Source organism: Sarcophilus harrisii, chromosome 3 (genome assembly GCF_902635505.1).
Source record: "Sarcophilus harrisii chromosome 3, mSarHar1.11, whole genome shotgun sequence".
Taxonomy (NCBI): domain Eukaryota; kingdom Metazoa; phylum Chordata; class Mammalia; order Dasyuromorphia; family Dasyuridae; genus Sarcophilus; species Sarcophilus harrisii.
Window position 1 is genome coordinate 56,800,532 of NC_045428.1, and position 22,588 is coordinate 56,823,119.

A 22,588-nucleotide genomic window follows, 5' to 3' on the forward strand; every position below is an offset into this window, starting at 1 on the left:
ATTGTTTATTGTTGTTCTAGGAGACATCAGTCCTAGAAGCATCTGCCCTACCCCACCCCAGAAAGTTTCTCTGGTTTTAGCATCCAGTTGCTTACATGTTCATCCTTCTGCTTTCTCTAAAGTTACTAATGATCTCTTAATTGATGAATCTGATAGCCTCTTCTCAGTGGTAATCTCTTCAGTATCTGACACTGTTGATCATTTCCTCTTGGCCATTCTCTCCTCTTTAAGTTTTTAACTTTTTATCTGCCTTGCCCTTCATTGCTTCTTCATGCATTGCATTTCCACTAATCATGAATATCCCTGACATTATTTCTTAGATCATCTCTTCTTTTCCGTATATATTACTTTTTTTCTGCAGATTATTCCCAATTCTAAATCCAGTTTATTCTCTCTCCTGAGCCACAGTCCCAGTCAGTTAGTCAATGAGCATTTATTGTCTCTTATGTTTGAAGCTCTCTAAGGAGCACTAGAGATATAAAAGTCTTCAAGAATCTCACTCTAATGGCCAATTACCTTTTAGAAATCTTAAATTATATATCCTATAATATCTCAAACTTATAACCAAACCATATCTCATTATCCTTTCTCCTAATTCTTCCTTTCTTCCAAACTTCCTTAATGCTGTCAAGTCTTTCCCAACTCCAATTCATTCCTCCACTCAATAAACATCAGTGGTTCACTATTGTCTTAAGAATCAATATAGAATCTTCCATTTGGCATCCAAACTCTTCATAACCTGGTCCTGCATTACTTTTCAAGAATTTTTATACTTAATTTCCTTATATATACACTATTATCTGGCTACTCTAACATATTTGCTATTCTTCATATTTAATGCTTAATCTCCCACCTCTGGATCTTTGCACTGCCTGTCCCTCATATCTGGAATCTTCATTCTCCTCACTTTTATTCTTAATTTTCTCGGCTTCCTTCAGAAACTGCCTCAAATCGTACCAACTTTAGAAAGCCTCCTCCAATGCTTTGATAATATATTTCTCTTGGAGATTATTCTCCATCTACACTGTATTTTTTTATATATTATATGTGTGTATATATATATATATATATATATGTATTACTATACATATTCTTTCCCCTGATAAGAATGTATACTCCCTTTGGACAAGAACTGTTTCATTTTGGTCTTAGTAGCTCCAGGACTCAGAATAATGCCTGTTACACAGTAGACTTTTCATGCTACTTGGAAAGAACAATGCGTATGGAGGCAAAGAACTTGAGTTTAAAACCTGGATTGACCACTTATTACCGATGCTACCTAGGATCTTGCATTGTACCTAGTTATTTACATATTGTTTCCCTCATTAAAATATGAGTTCCTTGAGTGCAGATATCATTTTGGTCTTAATGCTTATCATAGTGCCCAACACATAAAAAGTGTTTAGTGAATGTTTATTGACTGAGAAACTACTTAGACCAGCAAGCCAAGTCATTTACTTGATTATCTATTGAACTGGATATTATCACAAGAATAAGTCCAGAAGGAGGTGAAATTATAGACATTGAATTCAGGTTTCTTAAATATTTTAAGCCTGGTATTTTTCTGGATAGTTCTCATTTCAAAATCTGGAATTCCTCCAGAAAGCAATAATGCTGAACTTTAAAAGGGAGAGAATTAATTAAGTGTTACAAAGCAATCCAGCAAAAGTAGAAGATAATTGCATTTTAAAGGAGATGCCAAATTTCCATATGGAAAGAACAATAAAGAACCTAATGGAGGTAGAAAGTATTTTTCTATTGTTGGCCACAAAAGAAACTATTTGGCTATAAGTTTGAAAAAAAATCACTTAGAAATATAGGTAAAAGAAAGCTCTATTTTATAGACATTGAACTAGAAAGTTTAATGCTCACTTTTTCACATGCATTTCAAGTTTGTTCTGGCAAGTGAAACCCTTTTTAATTTAGCTGCATAGTGTTCTATGAAATTATATAGATAGAGTAGATTGAAGTATGGGGCACAAAGCATATGTTAAATTCACAAAGAAGATGAAATATATCTTTGCTGTTTCACTTTCTTACACCAGAAAAATCAGAAAGTTATAGGTTTCTCTTTTAACATTAATTTAATTTTGGTATTTCATATTTTATTGGAGTTGGTTTCCATGCATAGATAAATATAAAATCATAATTCTTTTGATAACATAAATTTTATTGCAAATCGTTATTGGACTTGGACTTCTTTTAATCTCTTAAGCATGAGGATAACTGAGAGCAGGAGAGAAAGTCAAGCTGACCCTACTAAGGACCTTTTTGTATATAATAGCCCTCTTCTTTGCTGTACTTCTCTATTTTCAGTTGAAAGGCTTGAATTGGTCCCTATAATCCCACACAGTATTAAAAAATCAGAAAATCTTAGAAGTCATTAAATTCAACCTTCTTATTTTAGGAATAAAAAACAATAGAGGATGGAGGGCCTTAGTAATTTACCCAGAATCCGAGCAAGTGAGAATCTGAAATGATATTTTGACCCACATCTTCTTGACTTCCAGTTCAATGTCCTGTCTACTGAAACCATGCTACTGATCATTCTGATACCATGTAATGCACCAACTTTTATGTTAATACAGAAAAAATGAGATTGTCTAGAATACGTAAAGCACTAAGATGCCACAAACGTTACCAAAATCAGTTTTCATACCCATGGCCTTTTTGCCCCTTGAGACAATTGGGGTTAAGTGACTTGCCCAGGATCACACAGCTAGGAAGTATTAAGTATCTGAGACCAGATTTGAACTCAGATCCTCCTGATTCAGAGCTGATGCTCTATCCACTGTGCCATGTAGCTGCTCCCTACCCTGGCCTTTTTTAAAAAATTACTTTTGAAGTGTTATCCCTACAAACACTGCATGTTAAGAGAAAAGACCTATACAACTGTTCTTTCTCTGTTGTAAATTTTAACAAGGACAACTTGAGTTCCAAGAAGGTCCATTTTTATATTCTTTTCTTGCTTTGAAGCTGCAATGTGTTTTGTTATAAGGAATATGTTCATGTCTGAATCATTCTCACACTGGAGGTGTCATTGGCTTACAAAGTCCATCATTAAAGAATGAGACTGGAAAGTTATCAAGTGAAATTTCTCATAATGAGTTTGTTGATTAAGGCCAGACAGACTAGGTGGAATTTTAGACTTTTTAACAAAAGACAACAGTGGATAATGGATAGAGAGTTAGCCTTTGAGTTATAGAGACCTAGATGCAATTCCCATTTCTGAATATCCATGAGTAATAAGTAATTTCATTTATCCAAGCCCTCATAAAATTCCCTAAGAATGATGACAGTCTTCACTGGTGGAAAAAGGTGACATACTTGGAATTCTTCCCATATTTTTGCCTCACCCGCTGCTTTCTGGATCTCTCAAAATGACCATCCCATAAATACCTCATACTCAATATGTTTGAAACAGAATTAATTATTGTCCCTCAAAAAGCCTTGAATTTCCCTAATTTTGAGAGGATCCTTTTCTCTTTCCAATTACCCATGTTTGCAAATTTAGAAGAATCCTAGAATCTTCCTTCTCCTTTTCCTCCTTTCTCCCAAATCTAATCAGTTGCTGCGCCTATGGGACATAGGAAAATAATATATGTAAATGATTATGGTATAGGAATGGTCTAATATAGTAAGCTGAAAGATTCAAGGGGGAGATAAATCATTCTTTCATTTGGAGTAAGAGGGAAGAAACAAGGTATCGTGGAAGAGGAATACATGATCTTGGTCTTGAAAGTGGAGGATTTCAATGAATAATATTAGTAAAAACAAAAACAATTATAACAATAGTCAGAATATATATGCTGTTCTAGGATTTACAAAGCACTTTACAAATGTTATTCCACTTTATCTCTATAATAACCCTGTAAGGTAGGTTATAATTATTATTATTTCGTAGCTAAAAATTATTGAGTTCAATTTTGAACTTAGGTTTTCCTAACTCCAAGACATGACTATCCACCTATTGCACCATCTATTGTCTGGGCAGGGAGTCTATTCCAGGCATTAGGAAAGGCCATGTGCAAATGTACAGAGGCAGTAGGGGGCAGTATGAGATCAATGATCTATCCATATTGGTTATCCCCAAGCAAATGAGAGTACCATGAGCTAATTCTAGCAAAGTAGGTTGGGGCCAGATAGTGGAGAGCAGTGAATTCTATTTTAAGGAATTGGTATTTTATTCACTAGACAATGGGGAGTCACTAAAGGATTTGGAGCAAAGGAATGAAATAGTCACAATTAAGATTATTTTTATATTCTGCACAAAGGATGGATTGGAAAGGAGAGAAATTAGAAGCAGAAAAAACAATTATAATCATGTAGGCAGGAGGCACCTGAATTAGAATGATTTCACTAAGTGGTAAGAGACAAAAGCAAGAAATATCTAAGGTCAAATCCTTTCTATACCTGGCAATTGATGACACAGTGGAGAATGGGAAAATAGAGAAAAGAAAGAGGTGAAGATAATTTAGAAGCTTTGAGCATTAGTGACAAGGAGAGCAGTAGCATCATTGAGGGAAAAAAAAGTTTGGAGAAAGGGCAGATTTTAGAAAAACTCATAGTAATTTATTTATCTATAGAAGAGGTTCTAAGTCTATTTTATTATAGAGAAGAAGGTAGTACAATGGCTAGATGCTGGGTTTGAAGTCAGGAAGACTTGAGATCTATAATTTCAGGTAAATCATTATTTACTTCAGTTTCCTCAATTATGAAATGGGATAATAATAACATCTACTTCTCCAGTGTTGTTGTGAATGTTGAACAAGATCATTTTTTGCAGACTATTTAGTATAGTACACAGTGTTATAGAAATGTTAGTATTAATCTATTTTTGGCATGAATCCCTACAGCAGCTTGGTAAAAACCTATGGATATGTTCTTAAAATAATATTTTAAATGCATAAAATAAAATACAAAGTATTACAAAGGAAAACAATTAGATTGAAAGAAAGATTTAATTTTTTTTCTCCATAAGTTCACAGATCCCATAAAATCTGCCCATGTATTATTAGGATCATTGGACCATAGGTTAAGAAATCCTAATCCAGAGGTTTATGACTACAAAACCACTTTTCTCACAACTACTATGTGAAGTACATGGTGTATACACAATATCATCCTGTTTTACAGAGGTAAAAACTATGATGACAAGTTAAGTTCCCAAGTTTTTACCACTACTGTCAGAGTAAGAATTTGAATTTAAAGTCTATTGCCTTTCCATCATCCCAGATTTTAGACATGTTGTTTTTGAGGTATGGACATAACATATAACAAGTTCTTAGAAATAATAAACTGAAGCTAAAGGGAGAGATCAAGACTGAAGACATGTCAAAATATATATTATATATACATATATATAAAACAATTTGAAAAGGGAAGGCAACTTTTTATGAACTGCAAAAACTCAACTCAAATAACTTTAACATATTTTCTGACATCTGAATATCATTGAAATATTTCACTGATTTTTTTTCTAGATACCATAATTATCTTGATTGCAGGTGGTAGGAAACTATTCAAATATCTTAATCTTTTAAACATTAACTTTCCTACATTTTAGTTATCTTTGATGATCTCAAAATAGAAAAAATATTATAATAAGAGCTTAATAGAATGTTCCTTTTTATTCTTTTGAAAGCCAAAGGTGGCTTAAAATATAAATATAATAACTTATATAAGTCATATGTAGGAAGATTATCTAAAATATACATACAACAAATATTACGGATGGATGGATGGATGGATGGATGGATGGATATGGTTAGAATGAGTAGATTTTCTCTTAGGTCTGGTCCCCTTTTGCAGAAAATTGGAAGAAGTCCATGTCTGCAACACCAGGTAATTATAGCAAGAAGAGTCCAGGACCAGAAGCTAAGTGATCTTTCCTTTCTCTTAGAGAGGTATTCAACATATTGTGCCACCTTTAAATGTCTCCAAATACAATGTTTAGGAATTGAAAAGGAAAGCAACTTCCTTAATTGTTCTTCAAGGAGAGGGTAACCCTTAGCTTAAACTGACCAGTTTAGCCCCTTACCACCGAATGATAATTACACAAAAAATACAAATGCCCAATTACCTAATATCAAGTAAACTTATCTATCCAAACAAAATAGAAATTAGAAAAGTTCCATAGATTGGAATATATTGAAGAATAGCCAACAATCAATAAAATCCAACTCAAACCATGAGAGAGCATCTCACCCAGGGAAGGTCCTTTCTTCATAATCTCAAGAGTTACACATCATTGAGATCAAAAAAAGATGGTCCTGCTCTCAACTTATCTATGGCTCTGAGAGTTCTAGTCCATTTCTCTCTCTCAAAAACATCCTTAGAGCTCCATGTATGCCTTTGAAGGCTCTCTCTGCAACAATCTGAAAGAGATCACCTGTGCTGGCAGGTTCTCAGCATTCTCTCAGCCACTCAGGAGTGATACTTACTTCTGTAGCAGCATTGGGTTCATTCTTTGCAAAATTGCCCCAGGCCTCCCACTTAACATTAGTGTAGCTTTTTTCAGAGACATCCCCAGCACCCTCATCTCCCCATAGAGGACTTCTTATATTTCCACAATCATCCTTTTGGGGAGAGAGGTAAATGAGATAAGTGGTATTATAATAATACCATTTAGTGTAATGATTTGTGGGTAGAAGTACAGATTCAGAAAAGTTAATGAACTTTTCCAAAGTCACTGAACTAGTAAATGGTGAACCTAATCCTAGAAACTTAGTCTTCTGATTTCTCCAATGCTTGCCATGAGCTTTTTCTGCTACTTCATTCAATCATCTTGAAATGAAACTACAATTCATCAAATATAGCTTCTTAAAAACCAATTTAAAATATTACACTGATTTCCAAATTCTTTTGTTATTAGTTATCTACATAGAAAGGCCAATGGCTTGTAGGATATTTATTTTCTTTTGAATGAATTATGATGATATTCATTTTCACATAGGTTTCTATCTTCTTGATAGTGTTATGTACAGGATTAGGCAGGTTAAACTAATTATTTCAAGTTAGTTTTAGAAACAATTTAGAATTTGAGCATGCTCAGCATAAAATTTGTTTCTCTTGAAAACAATAAAAGCCAAATAAAATATGTATACTTTTTTTTTAGCAATCACCAGATATTTCTACTGTAGTTTGGAATTTTTTCCAAAGAGTCAATAATTATCCTTTTAAAGAGACTAGCCTTTGACAATATCATCTAAATAAACAAATCATCTGTATGATATATGAATATCCTAAGGTTTGTTGTTGCTGTTTTGGTTTAATTTTTCTTTTATTTTCCTTTTTTAAAAAATAATTAGCAGCTGATAACAATCTACTTATTACAATTTAGCAGAAAAAAATCAGACTATTTTCCATCTGACAGGTACATTTCCTCCTTTAAATTCTCCCTTCTTGTGGCTTATATGCTACTGTGCTTTCCTAATTCTCCCCTTACCTCCTTTTTTTTCTATAGAGAAATAACAGAATGTCATAGAAAATACATTGAGGTAAATAAGAATTATAAGAACTGGATTTTAATTCTTCTCTACCACTAATGAGATTTTGAGCAAGTTGACTGAACTCTCATCTCCTGAATATTTTCTCTTATAAACTGGGGATAAAACCTCACTTTGCTGCCTTATCACGATATTATAAAGATCAAATGAAATCTTTTGTGCGTGATAATGGAGACTAATATGAACAATATTTTAAATGTATACTGTCCTTATACTATTCCTAGAAAGGCGAAAGTATTATTATTTGCATTTTAGAGCTAAGTAATAAATTACACATTTTATTTTCCCTTAGAGAACTTATTTCCATCAACTACTTCTGTATCAATGATCCATATTAAATAAAACTTTCCCAGTCTCCTTGGCCAAATGCTTATGGAGACTCCATTTGCTTGTATCTTTTCTACTTAAAAGTATGGCTTAACAATGTAAGAAAGTAAATGAATTCTAAGAGGGATGGCATTGTGTTTTAGAGGGCTAACTTTGAGTTGGGAAAATGGTGGTTTGAGCCTTGGCTCAGGCACAAATTCACTGTGCTCAGTAACAAGTCATTAACTTTTTAGCACCCTTAGAAAGCTCCCGGATAGTGATTCTTAAAACTATCTTTGCTCACTTTAATACAAGAAATCAGCAAAATAGTAAAACTAGTGTAGTAGGGTACACTCTGAGAACCTAAGACTCTAAATTACAATAGAATTAAAGAACTGCATCAAAGATGAAATTTTCAATACTGGGAATTTCCTACACAATGAGATATAGGAGAGGACAGATGGCTAGACTGTAGTAGATATGTGGCTTTGGGAAAGTCACATCGTGCCTCTGAACCTCTTAAGAGGATATATGCATGTATATATGTGTGTAAACACATTGTGTATGTACACATGTGTGATGAACATGTATATATATATACATACATACATATATATATATATATATATATATATATATATATACACACACATAAATGCAAGTGTATCGTTATAATTCTCACTCAGCAAACTAAGGGTGTTCTTGTAAAAAAAAAATGCAATATCCAGAGTGGAAATACTGTTGAATTTGGAGAAATCAATCCAGATCAAATAATAAGTGATTAATAAATGCATTCAGGTGGTGAATGCTATGAATATTTAGGAGAGAGGGAAATGATTTCTGGCTGAGTGGTGAAGGGGTATTTCATAAAGAGTTTGATTATTTGGATAGGATGTAAACCCTTGAGGGCAAAAATCCTGCTTCATTTTGTCTTTACATCTCCAACACATAGCAAAGTGTCTGACATAGCAAGTACTTTAAGATAAGTTTAATGGCAAAGTTTAATCCTTCCCATGTTGGGCAGGACTAGCTCCTCAGATAAGAACTCTACCTGAAGCTCAGTCCCTGGTAATGGAGACAAATTTGACAATGGAAACGCCCAAAAATAAATTTGTCAATACTCAACAATCATGAATCTAGTAGGGCAACTCATGGCAAACTGGGCAAATCTAGCTGGAATAGAACTAATGGAAGTAACAGAAATATTGCCAAATATCAACAACCCAATAGCATCAGAGGCATAAGTAATCCCTCCACAAATGTGGATAAAGGTTTGCATGTATTTCACCTATTATAACTATTCTACTCATTGTAGATGTGTATTTTAAGAGAGTGAGCCCAAACTGAAAGTGAGCGGAGCAGTTTGGAAGTGAAGGGGAGAAAGTCTCAATTGCTACTTATATCTGTTACTTTACTATGTTAAATGCCTTTTTTTTTAACTAATTGTGTTCTGGGGCTCATAAGTACAAAATAAACCCAACAGTGGAGATTCATGGCTATAGTTTTTAAATAAAACCAGAGTGCTCCATGTACTATAAAGCAAAAGAATTGGATAATTTTTTTTTGTATAGCCCTTTACTCACACCTCTCATCCAGACTAGTACATCTACTCCTTTTCCTCACATTAATGTTGCTGTTATTTTCTTGGTCTCTGAGACTTGAAAACTAAAATTTAGCTGTAATTTTACCTCCTTCCACTTTCCATATCAATTCAATCACTAATTTCAGCCAATTCTTTCTCTATAATGTCATTTGTATTAGTTCCTTTCTGTTTGTTTCTATAGCAACTGCTCTGATTCAGGTTTTTTAGCACCTCAAATTTAAAACTGTAATTGCCTCCTATTGTCTCTCTATTTCCCATCTCTTACCTTTTGAATATGATTATTGAGAAATATATTTGACAAATCATAGCAATGACAAAGTGTGTGTTAGAAAGGACTTCCTGGACATTGTTTCACAAAAGCCTTGCTTTTCAAGTCCCAGTCTCTGACACAACCTTTGGCTCCTTTTGCCTATCAAGTCAAATATCAACTCCCCAGTATAATTCAAGTTGCTATATAAAGTTCTCCTGCCCCACCTTGTCATTTTTTCATGTTTCATCAGACAGCAATATAGTCCCTCTTCCTAGACAATCTGATTATTATTCAGGATATTTTCCCATCCTTAGAAGACTTTGCCACTCTTCTAATCCATGCTTTTAATTTCCTTCAAGACCTAGCCAGAGATAGCTCAAACTCAACATGTCCAAAAATAAACTCATTGTCTTTCTCCCCACGTGCTCCCCTATCAGACTTCTCTAATATGAAACTACTCCCATCCTCCCAGACTTACTGTCTGTACTCTCCCCTACTTAATTTCTGTCTTCCTTCAAGACTTCACTTAAATCACACTTTCTGCAAGAGGTTGTTCTCCCCATAACAACTGCAAATGTCTTCAATTCTCATTCCCATCTTATTCTTTTAACATTATTATTTGTAGAACATAGAGTCCTCTCTGTGGACATGGACTTCTGAGAAAGGGTGATCCAGTTTGAGAGTACTGTGAGAATTCACATATACTCAAAATTATAGCTCATGAACCTCCATCAACATGTTTTACTTATCAGTCAAAGTAATTATTTTGAACAATTAATTCAAAACAAAGGCATTTAATGAGGCAGAATAGTAACAAAAGTATCAATTTTCTCATAAGCTTAGTACAAATTGTCCCACAAATTACATATATATGTATAAAATCATGGGAATAGCAAACATAAACAGTAATCATTCATGGGAGCCCACAAATAGGGACTGTATATAACCAGAGAATACATGTGAAGGCACATATATTTAGGAGACCTATGAGCATACCCATTCAAAACATATACATCTAGGTCCCACATTCAGAGAACACACATGTAGGAAATGTGTACTCCTTAAGTTTATGTGTTAACTGCATATGCTTAGTCTGTACAGGTCACCAGTGCATCCACATGGAAGGGTAGCCCCTTTTTTGAATAGTACATGGCTAGTCTTCCAACTGTGGGGAGCCTAATTCCTGCTGGACACTGTATCATCAGAGTGTGCTGCTGGGTATTGTATTTCCAGTGGTCTTCCATGACTATTATATCTCTGCTGCTCATCAGTTGTATTTACTGCATTTTAGATGGAGTCTTTAGCTGAAGTGTTATCTTTTTCTCATGAGAAAAATGAATGCTGGCCACCTTTCACTTTGCTTAGCCTGTTTTAGAAAGGTAGGCTCTCAATGTACCCCATCATAAGACTAGGGAAAAGTGGTTTTCTCTGCTAAAGGAGAAAAAGGCATCTGTGGTATGATGGGCTCTCCTTTCCTCAGCCAAAAGAGGTATTTAAGCAAAAGAAATTTTCATTTTCCTAACTGACTTAAAGAACCCTTTTTTTGGTTTATTTTACTACATTGGAATGTAACTAGAACACAACATTGATCTCTGTTTCCCTCCATTTGAAAAATATGCAAAAGATTTTGGCTCAGCTTTTGATGGGAAAAATTTGCTGGCCTTTCTAAAAGGTCCTCCTTTTTCAGTTTATGTATCATGATACATAGAACCAAGAGTAGATTTGTGGAAACCCTTATAACTTGAAAGAAGAGAAGTTAGTTATACAGACTGAGCGCAGAGTGAGCCTGTTAATGTACACCATGTACAAGAGAATTCAATACCATTGCCCTTCTGAAGAAAGAGTCATGGAAATGAAATTGACCTATGATTTTCCTTTTTTCTTATTAAAGGCTTCTCACTCAGTAAAATATTCATTATTCAGTCTTCATTGAAAACAAAGACATTCTGTTTTATGTTAAGTTTTTAAAAGTCTGAAGAAATATTTGATATTTCTACCTTTGGATGAAAGGACTGATTATATAAATTTCCACAACGTACACAGATGCATATGTATGTGTACACACATACATATATGTATTCACATATGTGTATGATATGTGTTATATGGCATATATGTGCATGTATGTAGTCTACATATATACATACATGTGTGTGGACATAGAAAGAGAGAGAGGAAGGAAGGAAGAAAAGAAGGAAGGAAGGAAGGTAGGAAGGAAGGAAGGAAGGATGGAAGGAAGGAAGGAAGGAAGGGAAGGAAGGAAGGAAGGAAGGAAGGAAGGAAGGAAGGAAGGGACATAGAGGGAATAGATTGAATAGGGCAGCCAGATTGGATAGAATATAGGATTTAGAGTCCAGAAGACACATCTTCCTGAGTACAAATCTTACCTTCGACACTTACTAGCTGTGTGACTCTGGGAAAGTCAGTCAACCCTGTTTGTCTCGGTTTCCTCACTAATCAAAAGAGCTGGAGAAGGAAATGGTTTCTGTGCCAAGAAAACCTCAAATAGAGTCATGAAATGTCAGACACAACTGAACAACAGCACCAACAAGTAGGTTCATAGAGATTCAGAAAAAATATTTTTTTTAGTTCAAGATCTCTGGTTCCAACTTACTCATAGAAGTTATAATATTGGGGTCAGCTAGATGGCATAGTGGATAGAACACTAGTCCTGGTGACTTTTTGCCAAATGCCAAAAATTATAATCACTAGTTTATCATCATTTTTTGTTGAAGGTTGAGAGGTGGGGTGTGTTTTTTAGCAACGAGGAGAGTAATTAATATTTAGTAACCAATCATCTGACTGCTGATCAACAATCATCTTTATTGTTTGGCATTTACATTTCTTGACAGTCTAGTTCCAATCTATTTTGGCAGATTGATTCTACATCAATTTTTCCCACACATTTATATGCTGCAGTCAAATTGGAATACTTTCTGTTTCCACTTCAGGATTTTCCATCTTCTCAGAGGTTTTTAACCAGGGATTTATGAGGTTTTTTTTTAATTTTCACTCATTACACATCAATAACAATGCTTTCCCTTATAATCCTGTGTCTTTTATTTTATGCACTTAGAAATATTATTCTGAAAAGGTCTATTTCTTTCATCAGACCAACCAAAAAGGCAATGATACAAAAAGTTAATAATCTCTGATCCTAACTACATGCCATCATATAAACTGTCCTCCTCGGATACGTTGCTCCCTCTTTACCTTCCCCCTTTTAAAATCCTAAACTGCCTTCAAGGTTTGGCTGGAGGGAGATCTTTCTGGGAAGCTTTTCTTTGTTCCCTCTTGTCTTAAGATTCCCCACCCCCCCATCAAACTACTTTGTATGTACATTTCTGTTAACTTATCTGTCAACTTATTATTTTCCTCTAGTAAAACATAAGCTCTTGAGGGTAGCACTGGTTCATTTTTTTCTTTGTATCTTCAGCCCACAACAGGAAGCCTGGATCATAGTAGACTATAAATACTTGTTTGTTGAATGGAATTGAACTGAATGGATTTGAAGTGAACTCCATGGAGTTATCTTTTCAGTTCATCTGCTAAAAATTATACCCTTCAATTCCTTTATTTTAAAGAAGGTTTTCATAATAGAGTATAGTACTAACTATAATAAGAGTGCACATGTATATTGTGACATATTTTACATATGTGTGTATGTGTATGTATACATATATACATGTATATAAACACGAAAGTGTTATAATTATATTTTGACTAACTTACAAGTTTCTGAGGATCAAATAATATTTTATATAAATTTTTTGATAAATACATTAAAAGTACATATTTAAATTTCATACATGTATATATATATATATATACACGTATATAATTTTATTTGAGTCTCATAGTAATTCTGTGACGTAAATAGTCAAAATACAGTTTATGTCTCCTTTAAAGATACAATAAGTGACTTAGTCAAGGTATGTTAATATCTACAAAATCTTATTTGATTCTCATAATAAATCTATGAAGTAAATAGTCAGAATATAATTATACCCATTTTACAGATAAGGTAAATGACTTGAAGGTACACAGCTAATCAGGAAAAGACCAAGTTCTCCAACCAGTATTCTCTAACTCCAAATCTAAATATTTCTAAATTCAGCTGCTCTTCATTTTACACTGACACCAAGGAAAAATGAATGTAAATTGCCCAGCCATACTGAAGGAGAGCATATCACTCTGTCTAGCCTTGTCACTTAAGAATGAATGCAGAATTGGATTCCTGAAATACTACACACATTTTAAAGCTCTTGAAGTTGATAACTCTGCCTTGTCTCTTCAACCATAGAAAGTTACCTATTAGAAGTATAGGAAATTCAACTACCTTCCTGGAATAGCTGAAAAGAACTGTATTTTGATTCCAATGATATGAATTTCAATCTCTCCTCTGCCATTAATAGTTGCATAATCTTGGACAAGATATTTAACCTTTCTAGACTTCAGTTTTTTCAACTATAAAGAGGAGGGAAAAGGTTAAATTGGAAGACCTCTACATCTATGATCATATGAATTATACTATATCACCTCTGCAAAGAAAAATGGCAGTGTAAAATATTCAAGAGAAGAGTGACTTCTGTTAACAGAGGTACTACTTCTCTGTCAAATATCCAATCTGAAAAGGTGTCACCTCCTATAAACTTAAATGACAGTAAGTTCTGATATTAGCGAGGTGGTAGAGTACCCATATTCTTAAACTGTAGTTCAAACCCCACATGGGATCTTATAACTGAATGTGGGGGCAGTAAAATTATGATTTACTGTCAGTAAATGTTTGATGTGGATACCTGTTTTATATACCAATATAGACAGGTCACATAAACATTTCTCAGGAGAAAAGGAGTCACAAGTGGAAAAAGTTTAAGAAGCCCTAGTATAGCTAAGCTCTATAATTAAGAAACCTGAATTTGAATCCTGAGAAAGGCATTTACCAACTATGACATTGAGGAAATCACCAGACACCTTGCAATTTCCTCATCTGTAAAATGGAGATAATAATAGCACCTAACTCACAGAGTTGTTGTTAGAATCAAATAAGATAATGCATGGAAAATAATTTATGTGCTCTTGACAAATCTCAAGTTGCTACCTAAATAGCAGTAGTTATTATTGATATTAATATTGTTATTTGTTCCTATTCATAATTTGCAAATTATCTGGGAACCAGAGATCATATAACTTGGAAGTCCAAAAATTTGAAATTTAAAATTTCATAGAACCCCCAGCTATGCTGCAAAGCATATCACCAAGTGTCTGTGACCTCCAGATAGCAGTAGTCTAAGAAAACTCTGTACTTCCAGTAATTCTGGGTGGAAAGTGAGATAGAGTAATCAGATCTGATCCACTCATCCATTCATTTAACAATGATTCTAAAGGAATTAGTGAGAGAATTAAGGAATACACACAATCAATATGACTAGCATGGGAGAAGTAGCATAAAAGATATCCTCAATGATATATATTTAAGGAAAAAGTAATGAGCTGATCCAAATAGTCAGAATAAAGGATAAAGAAGGACAAACTAATGGCTGCAATGATTGTTATGAAATATTAAAAGAACTAAAGCATCAAATGGTTCCCTAACAATATATTTATAGTAAGATACAGGTGATAATCTTGGACAATACCAAAAGCCATGAATGTGTCTGCTAAATACTGGAGTGGAAAGAATATACCATCTGATGATATGATCATAGATTCATACTGTAGTACCCAATGGAACATCTTTCAGAATTGGGACATTGAAGGTCATTGAGCATAATAACTACTCTACACTTTTCTATTGAAAGGGTCTCATAATCCTGCTACTTAGCTATCTGCCATTGTGTGGAAAAACTCACATATAAATTCTTTTTTTCTTTTCTCTCTTAGAGATTCCTTTGTTTCATGTTTCATAGAGTAATTATTGAAACATTTTTCTCTCTCTTTGATACTACAGAATAACAGACTAAGAAAATACGCCTTTGAATTGAAAATGAATGACCTGACATATTTTGTGCTGGCAGCTGAAACAGAGCTGGATATGGATGAATGGATTCACACTCTCAACAAAATCCTCCAAATAAATCCTGAGGGACCCCTTCAGGAAAGGAAGAGTGCGGACCTCACAGATCTCAGACTGGGTGAGAAACAGATGGGCTACCATTTCTTCTCATACTAAAAAAAAAAACTCCTTATTTGGAGTCAGGGCATTTAAGCTGCCATCAGCTCAAATAGCTTTCTGCCTCTACCCCATCCAACCCAGAGGTATCCATTTCCTAAATAATCCCCCAAATCTTTCATTGACAATAATTGTGGTAGCTGCAAATGAGTATTTTTCCCCAGCTGGTTGACAATAATTTAAGATAACATTTCAATAGAAGGTCTTGGAAGTCACCTATCAGGAGCACTGCAAACATTATTTCTGAAACCAGCTAATATATCATGACATTTCTCAGAAGATACATCCCATTTGTGGCATGTCATTGGAATCAAGTAGTAGAACTTCCCAGGTTGATTTTTAAAAAAAAAAAAACATTGCTAATGTAAATGTTCATATATGGCTAGTAAGACAGCAATTAGAGCATTGTTTGTCGAGTCAAGAAAACTTGAGTACAAACCTGAACTCAGACTCTTACTAGCTGGGTGATGTCAGACAAGTTGCTTAACCTCTCAATGCCTCAAAGTCCTTATTGGTAAAAATGGGATACTGATAGCATCTAACTCTAAGTTTGTTATAAAGTTTAAATTAGATGTTTGCAAAAAGCCCTTCCCAACTTCAAGGCATTACATAAATGCTAGCTATTCTTTTTTATAGGTAGTGCAATGACCAGCGTTCTGGGCCTAGAATCAGTAAAACTTGAGTTCAAATCCAGCTTCAGACTGTTATGAGCTGTGTGATCCTGGGCAAATCCTGTTTGCCTCAGTTTCCTCATCTGTAAAATGAGCTGGAGAATCAAATGGCAAACCATTCCAATATCTTTGCAAAGAAAATCCCAAATGAGATCACAAAGAGTCAGTCTTAACTGAACAAAACTATTATTATTCCAAATTATATTTAATGAAAATGAATCCCCTAGTTAAACATTTTTCCAACTTTTCTTCTAAATTTTTATTCTCTTTCTTGATTCTCTCCTATCTGGTCAGATACTTCTTAACCTTCTTTGCTTGTTCATCGTACGGATTTTGCCAATGGGTGCTCCCCAAGGCTCTGTCCCAGATTCTCTTACAATGATCAATAAAATGACCTAAAACATCTCTAAAGGAGTTATGATGAAAAATGTCATCCATCCCCAGAGGAATAACTGGTGTTATCTGAATATAGATTGAAGCATACATTTATTTTAATGTCTTTATTTTTATGGTACTTAGAGGTTATTTTATCTATATTTTCTTTTACAGTATGACTAATATGGAAATATATTTTGCATGATTACACATGTATAACCTATATCAAATTGTTTGTCTTCTCAATGAAAGGATGGGGAGAGAGGAAAGGAATTTGAACTCAACATTAAACTCAAACATTAAAATTGTTTTTACATGTAATTAGGGAAATAAATAAATAATTTTAAAAATGATTTGTTTTCTGATGTGTCTTTTAAAGATTCTCTGGAAAATTCTATGACTTGTGAATGCACATCAGAGGAAACAGATTCTTCAGAGAACAACTTGCATCCAGAATTCGCAAAAGTAATTATCTGAGGGTATGGGATGAGTAAGGGTGAATAATTTTGCCAAAAAGAGTTTTTAGTCATGTTTATTCCTCTATGTGACCTCAAGAACTTGATTTACTTTTCTTTCTCTATTTGTAAAATGGGTAGTTTGACCTAGATGGTCTTCAAGGTCCCTTCAAGATCCAACTTTTTATGATTCTATAAAAGATCAAAAATCTTTAATGTAAGATTTATATATAAAACCTCCCCTCAAAATATTCCAGTATCTCCAAGTGCATGTCACCAGTTGAACCTGTCCAAATTAAAAAATGGAAACATAAAGGTTTTCCAAAATTTGACATGATATGAATGGAAGGAGGGATGTCAGTAAGGACTTCTTGCGAGGGGCCAAGAGGAAAGGGAGGGTTTAGGTGAAGGTCACAGCTATCTGAATGTCTCTTCATGAATGTTTTGTTTTTTTCCAAAGTACCTCACAGAAACAGAAGAAACTGTTAAAATGTCACGAAACATGGAGAGGTTAAACCTGTTCTCCTTGGATCCAGACATAGACGTAAGTTAGACTTTATTGCACTTAATAAATGTCAATCGATAAACTCAGAAATTATCATTTAGATTGAAAATACAGAAGTGGATGATAAGTGAGTTCATTTTTCAAATTCTTGGGTTTTTTTTGTTTTTTTTTTTTTTTGTTAAGGCCTTAAAACTTCAGAAAAAGGATCTTTTGGAAACAGAATCCATGATCAGGCCATTTGAAGAAAAGGCAGCCAAGAGATTTATGACTGTTTGTAAATCTCTCAATTTAAATCTTCAGGGATGTGTCACTGAGAATGAAAATGATCCGTTGACTAATGTAAGTTGATATTGGTTATTTCATCTATTGATGTGTCAAGAGTACCCTGAGTTGGTTTTCCTAATTCCAGATTTACATATGATTAACTAATGCCCTGTTGCCTTTGAGTATGATGGCTTCTTCTTAATAATACCCTGAGTTTCTAGACTTCCATTGTTGTGAAATAACAGCTAGAAAATCCCTACACATAATCTCTAGCCAGAAAAAATATCCCTTATTGCTTCAATATAATGCATCAAAGGAAAAGGTATTAGTTATTTGGCACATATCCTTTACATGAGATTCAGACTCTCTCTCTCTCTCTCTCTGAATACAACTCTCTTATTTATATTTTCATATGGAGGTGTGTATGAGTGTGTGTGTGTGTGTGTGTGTGTGAGAGAGAGAGAGAGAGAGAGAGAGAGAGAGAGAGAGAGAGAGAGATTGAAGATAAAAGAAAAAGGGGGTGACAAGGATGAGATGTCTAGATAACATCATGGAAACAAGCAGCAGGAACTTGGACAGACTTTGGGAGATAAGGAAAGATAGTAGGGTCTGTCTGGGATATTAGGTGGTACATGAGGTCACAAAGAATCATACACAACTAAATGGCTGAACAACAACAATATGAATGTGACCGTGTTTGCACATGCACATGTGTGTATATGTATGTATGTGTGGAATGGCCACTTTGTGGGTTATATTGGGGAAAAAAAGGATGACTAGGAAGGGAAAGAAAACATATGTTTTCTTCCATGAAATGAATACCAATTGATGCTGGCGTTTTCTAAAAGTTGTGCATTGCTATAAAAATAAGTGATTGATTATTTTCCCATTAATGAGCCTTCTGGATGGATTCTGATTTCTAATATATTTTTGTAATACATAATAAATAGATTTATAGGCTTAGAGTCTAAAAGAGCTAGATTCAAGTACAATCTCTGACCCTTACTAGCTATATGATTATCCGAAAGTTTAGAGGGGGCCTTAAAAAAAACGCTTAGATCTTGTTGTGAGACCATAATTGATAGTCTACAATTGACACTGATTAAATAACAGATAATTTGCTAGTCTAAGTAAAACTCCTATATAATAGCTATTTTCTTCTCTCCCATACTTCCAAGCTTAAAAAAAAATCAGTTTCTTTTAATCATAGAACATATTTTAATCATATAATTGTTTTTAAAGAATGAATTGAACTATCTATACTGATGGACTATTTTTGCTTTCGATCCCTAAGTTCTAAAGAGTTCTTTAGGGGCAGCTAGGTGGTGCAGTGGAAAGAGCACCAGTCAGGAGGACCTGAGTTCAAATTTGGTCTCAGACACTTAACACTTCCTAACTGTGTGATCCTGGGCAAGTCAGGATCCCAATTGCCTCAGGAAAAAAAAAAGAGTTCCTTGAAGAATCTCTTGGATTTGATTTTTTTCAATTAACGAAAATCTATTTTTCTCTTTCTCCCATCTTCCTGACCCCCATTTAAAAAAAAGATAGAAAAGCAAAATGTTTGAAATAAGTCTATATAGCTAAGCAAAACCAATTCCTACTTTGGCCATACCTCATTCTCTACCTTGAAATCATCATCTCTTTTTCAAGAGATGGAGAATATGCTATATCACTGGTTTTCTAGCATAATATTTATTCATTACATTCATCAGAATTCTTAAAACTTTTTTTTTTTTTTGCTGAGGCAATTGGGGTTAAGTGACTTGCCCAGGTCACACAGTTAGGAAGTGTTAAGTATCTGAATAAAGATTTGAACTCAGGTACTCCTGACTTCAGGGCTGGTATTCTATCTACTGCACCAACTAGCTGCCCCATTCTTAGAACTTTCAAAGCTGTTTTGTCTTTGTCATTGTTGTGTTAATATTATTGTACATATTGTTTTCCTGATTTTATTTACTCCACTCTCCATCAATTCATATAGATCTTCCCAGGATTTTCAAAAACAACTCCTTTCATTATTTCTCATGACATAATAGTATTTCATTACTTCATCTGTCATAATTTGTTCAGTCATCCCTTAGCAAGACTACAGTATGACCTATCAATAGGGAAATAGCTGAACAAGTTGTGGTATATAATTGTGATGGAATATTATTGTATTATATTATAAATATGATGTGCAGGATAGTTTCAGAAAAAACTGGAAAGACATATACAAACTGATCCAAAGAGAAATGAGCAGAACCAAGAGAATATTTTACATACTAACAGTAATATTGTAATGATGATTAATTGTGAAAGACTTGCTAATTTAATCAAGACAATAATCCAAGACAATTTCTAAGGACTCGTTTTGAAAAATGCTGTCCCACTTCCAAATACTATATCTCTCTCCAGAGAGATAATTGATGAAATCTGAGTGCAGATTGAGCATACTTTTTTACTTCCATTATGTTTCTTGCTTTTTCTTGTTTTTTTCCCCAACATGGAAATATGGAAGTATTTTTTGCATAATTTTACATAGATAATAATATAATGCTTGCATTCCCAATGAGTGGGAGAAGGATGGTAGGAGAGGAGAAAATTTGGGATTCAAAATTTTTTTTCAAGTAAACATAAAAAATAAATGGAAAAATAAGGTTATAGTATGTAGTTTGTTAGATTATAAAATGATGACTTCATATCATGGTTTTTGCAATTAAGCACAGATCCCTTAATAAAGAAGGAATGCTGGTGAAATATAAAATTTCCATTATTTCTTGATTTGCATTTGAACTATGTTTAAATTTTCATTGGCTGATTTAAGAGAAGGTGGGAGAAGCAAATACATATTGCAAATTGTGTCTAAGACCAAGAATGTTCCAAGGACATCTCATTATTGATAAAGAATTTTTGAAAGACACATTTAGACTAATGCTGAGGGAGAAATATTTGTCTTTTGAGAAGAAAAGAGGGAACAAATTGAATAAACTGCTTCACCATAAGAGATTTAATTTCTGCCAGGTTCCCAAAGTCAAATACTTTTTTTCCATTTAGGTAAATGTAAATAAAATTCAAAAGGCAACAATTATGTGAGATGAAAGCATTAAGCAATCTTTGCTCTTCCTTCCTTGTCATTGCATTTATGTGAATTTCTGTCTTGGTTATTGCTCACATTGTTTCCTATATTAGTGACTATATCCTTAATCCATGCTGTTTCTTAAATGAGATTACTTTGGTGCTGTATGAAATTTTATCTTGAGCTAGTCTTGTATGTTTAAAAATAAGAGATACAGAATGAGATCTTGGTACAGATAGATGGATGAGATGCAAATAAAGATAGAGGCAATATAGAAATATAGGTGATAGAGACAAAAATGGAGATAGAGATAAAGACAGAGACAGAGAGAGGGGAAGAAGAGAGAAAAAAGAGGGAGAGAGACAGACGGACAGACAGATTCAGACAGAGAGAGACAGAGACACACACAGAGAAGAGAGAGAGATGAGAGGAGAGACAGACAGGCAGATAAAGACAGAGACAGAGAGTGCACAAGGGATATACAAGATAGTGGGATAGTGTTATAGATAGAATGTTAGGCCTAGAATTAGAAAGACTTCCTGAATTCAAATATGATTTCAGATACTTAGCAGTGAGGTACTCCTAGGCAAGTCACTTATCCTGTTTGCCTCAGTTTCCACATCTGTAAAATGAGCTAGAGACGGAAATGGAAAACCCACTCCACTATCTTTGCCAAGAAAATCACAAATGGGGTTAAGAATAGCCAGATGCAACTAAAAACTACTGAACAACAACACACACACACACACACACTCACATATGTCTGAATTTGGAGTCAAATTATTACTAATAGTGTTCCATATTAGTCAACTATTGCCAAATTCTCTCCTCAGTACTAGGTATTTCTTGACTTGAATACTGAAAAAGCACATAGTCTATACACACATTTTCCCCCATTTTCACTCCGTGACTGGCCGACCCCTCCTTTTTGTCACACATTTTTATGATTCTATCATTCATGATATTTTCTGCATAGAAACTCTTGTTGGTAATAGACCACATCCTGTTTATATCTACCCTACATCTTTCTATTTCTTAGTGATATACCAAATTTTTATCTGAATTAGTTTGAATCCTGCCTTAGACCTTAACTAGCCATGTTACCATGGTCAAGTCATTTAGTTTTTCTTTAATTTAATCAAACCTAAAATCGAGATAATAATAGTTCCTGTACAACAGGTTATTATCAGGGCTTAAGAAGATATACATAAAGGACTCCAGGATGTATCAGAATCTGAATCCAGCCCTTCTGAATCTGAGGCCAGTTCTTATCATTAATGCTATGTTGCTTCTTTTCATTGACTATCTTAAATATTAGTTATAACTTTAATGGGAGGTAGTATATTAGATAGAGCACTGATTTTTGGAATCAGAGGTTGAATGGCTCTGCCATTTACCTTCTGTATGACAGTAACCCAAAC

At 34.1% G+C, this 22,588-nt stretch overlaps 1 protein-coding gene across 11 annotated transcripts in view; it reads left to right on the forward strand.

Moving 5' to 3' along the window:
* Positions 1–22,588, forward strand: part of DOCK10 (dedicator of cytokinesis 10) — a 335,847-nt gene that overhangs the window by 195,930 nt on the left and 117,329 nt on the right. For all 11 annotated transcript variants that reach the window (XM_031957956.1, XM_031957958.1, XM_031957952.1 and 8 more), the window contains exons 8-11: positions 15,618–15,801; positions 17,265–17,350; positions 17,801–17,884; positions 18,029–18,184. In XM_031957956.1, coding sequence (XP_031813816.1) covers positions 15,618–15,801; positions 17,265–17,350; positions 17,801–17,884; positions 18,029–18,184 — 510 coding nt within the window. The remainder of the gene's footprint in view (positions 1–15,617; positions 15,802–17,264; positions 17,351–17,800; positions 17,885–18,028; positions 18,185–22,588) is intronic.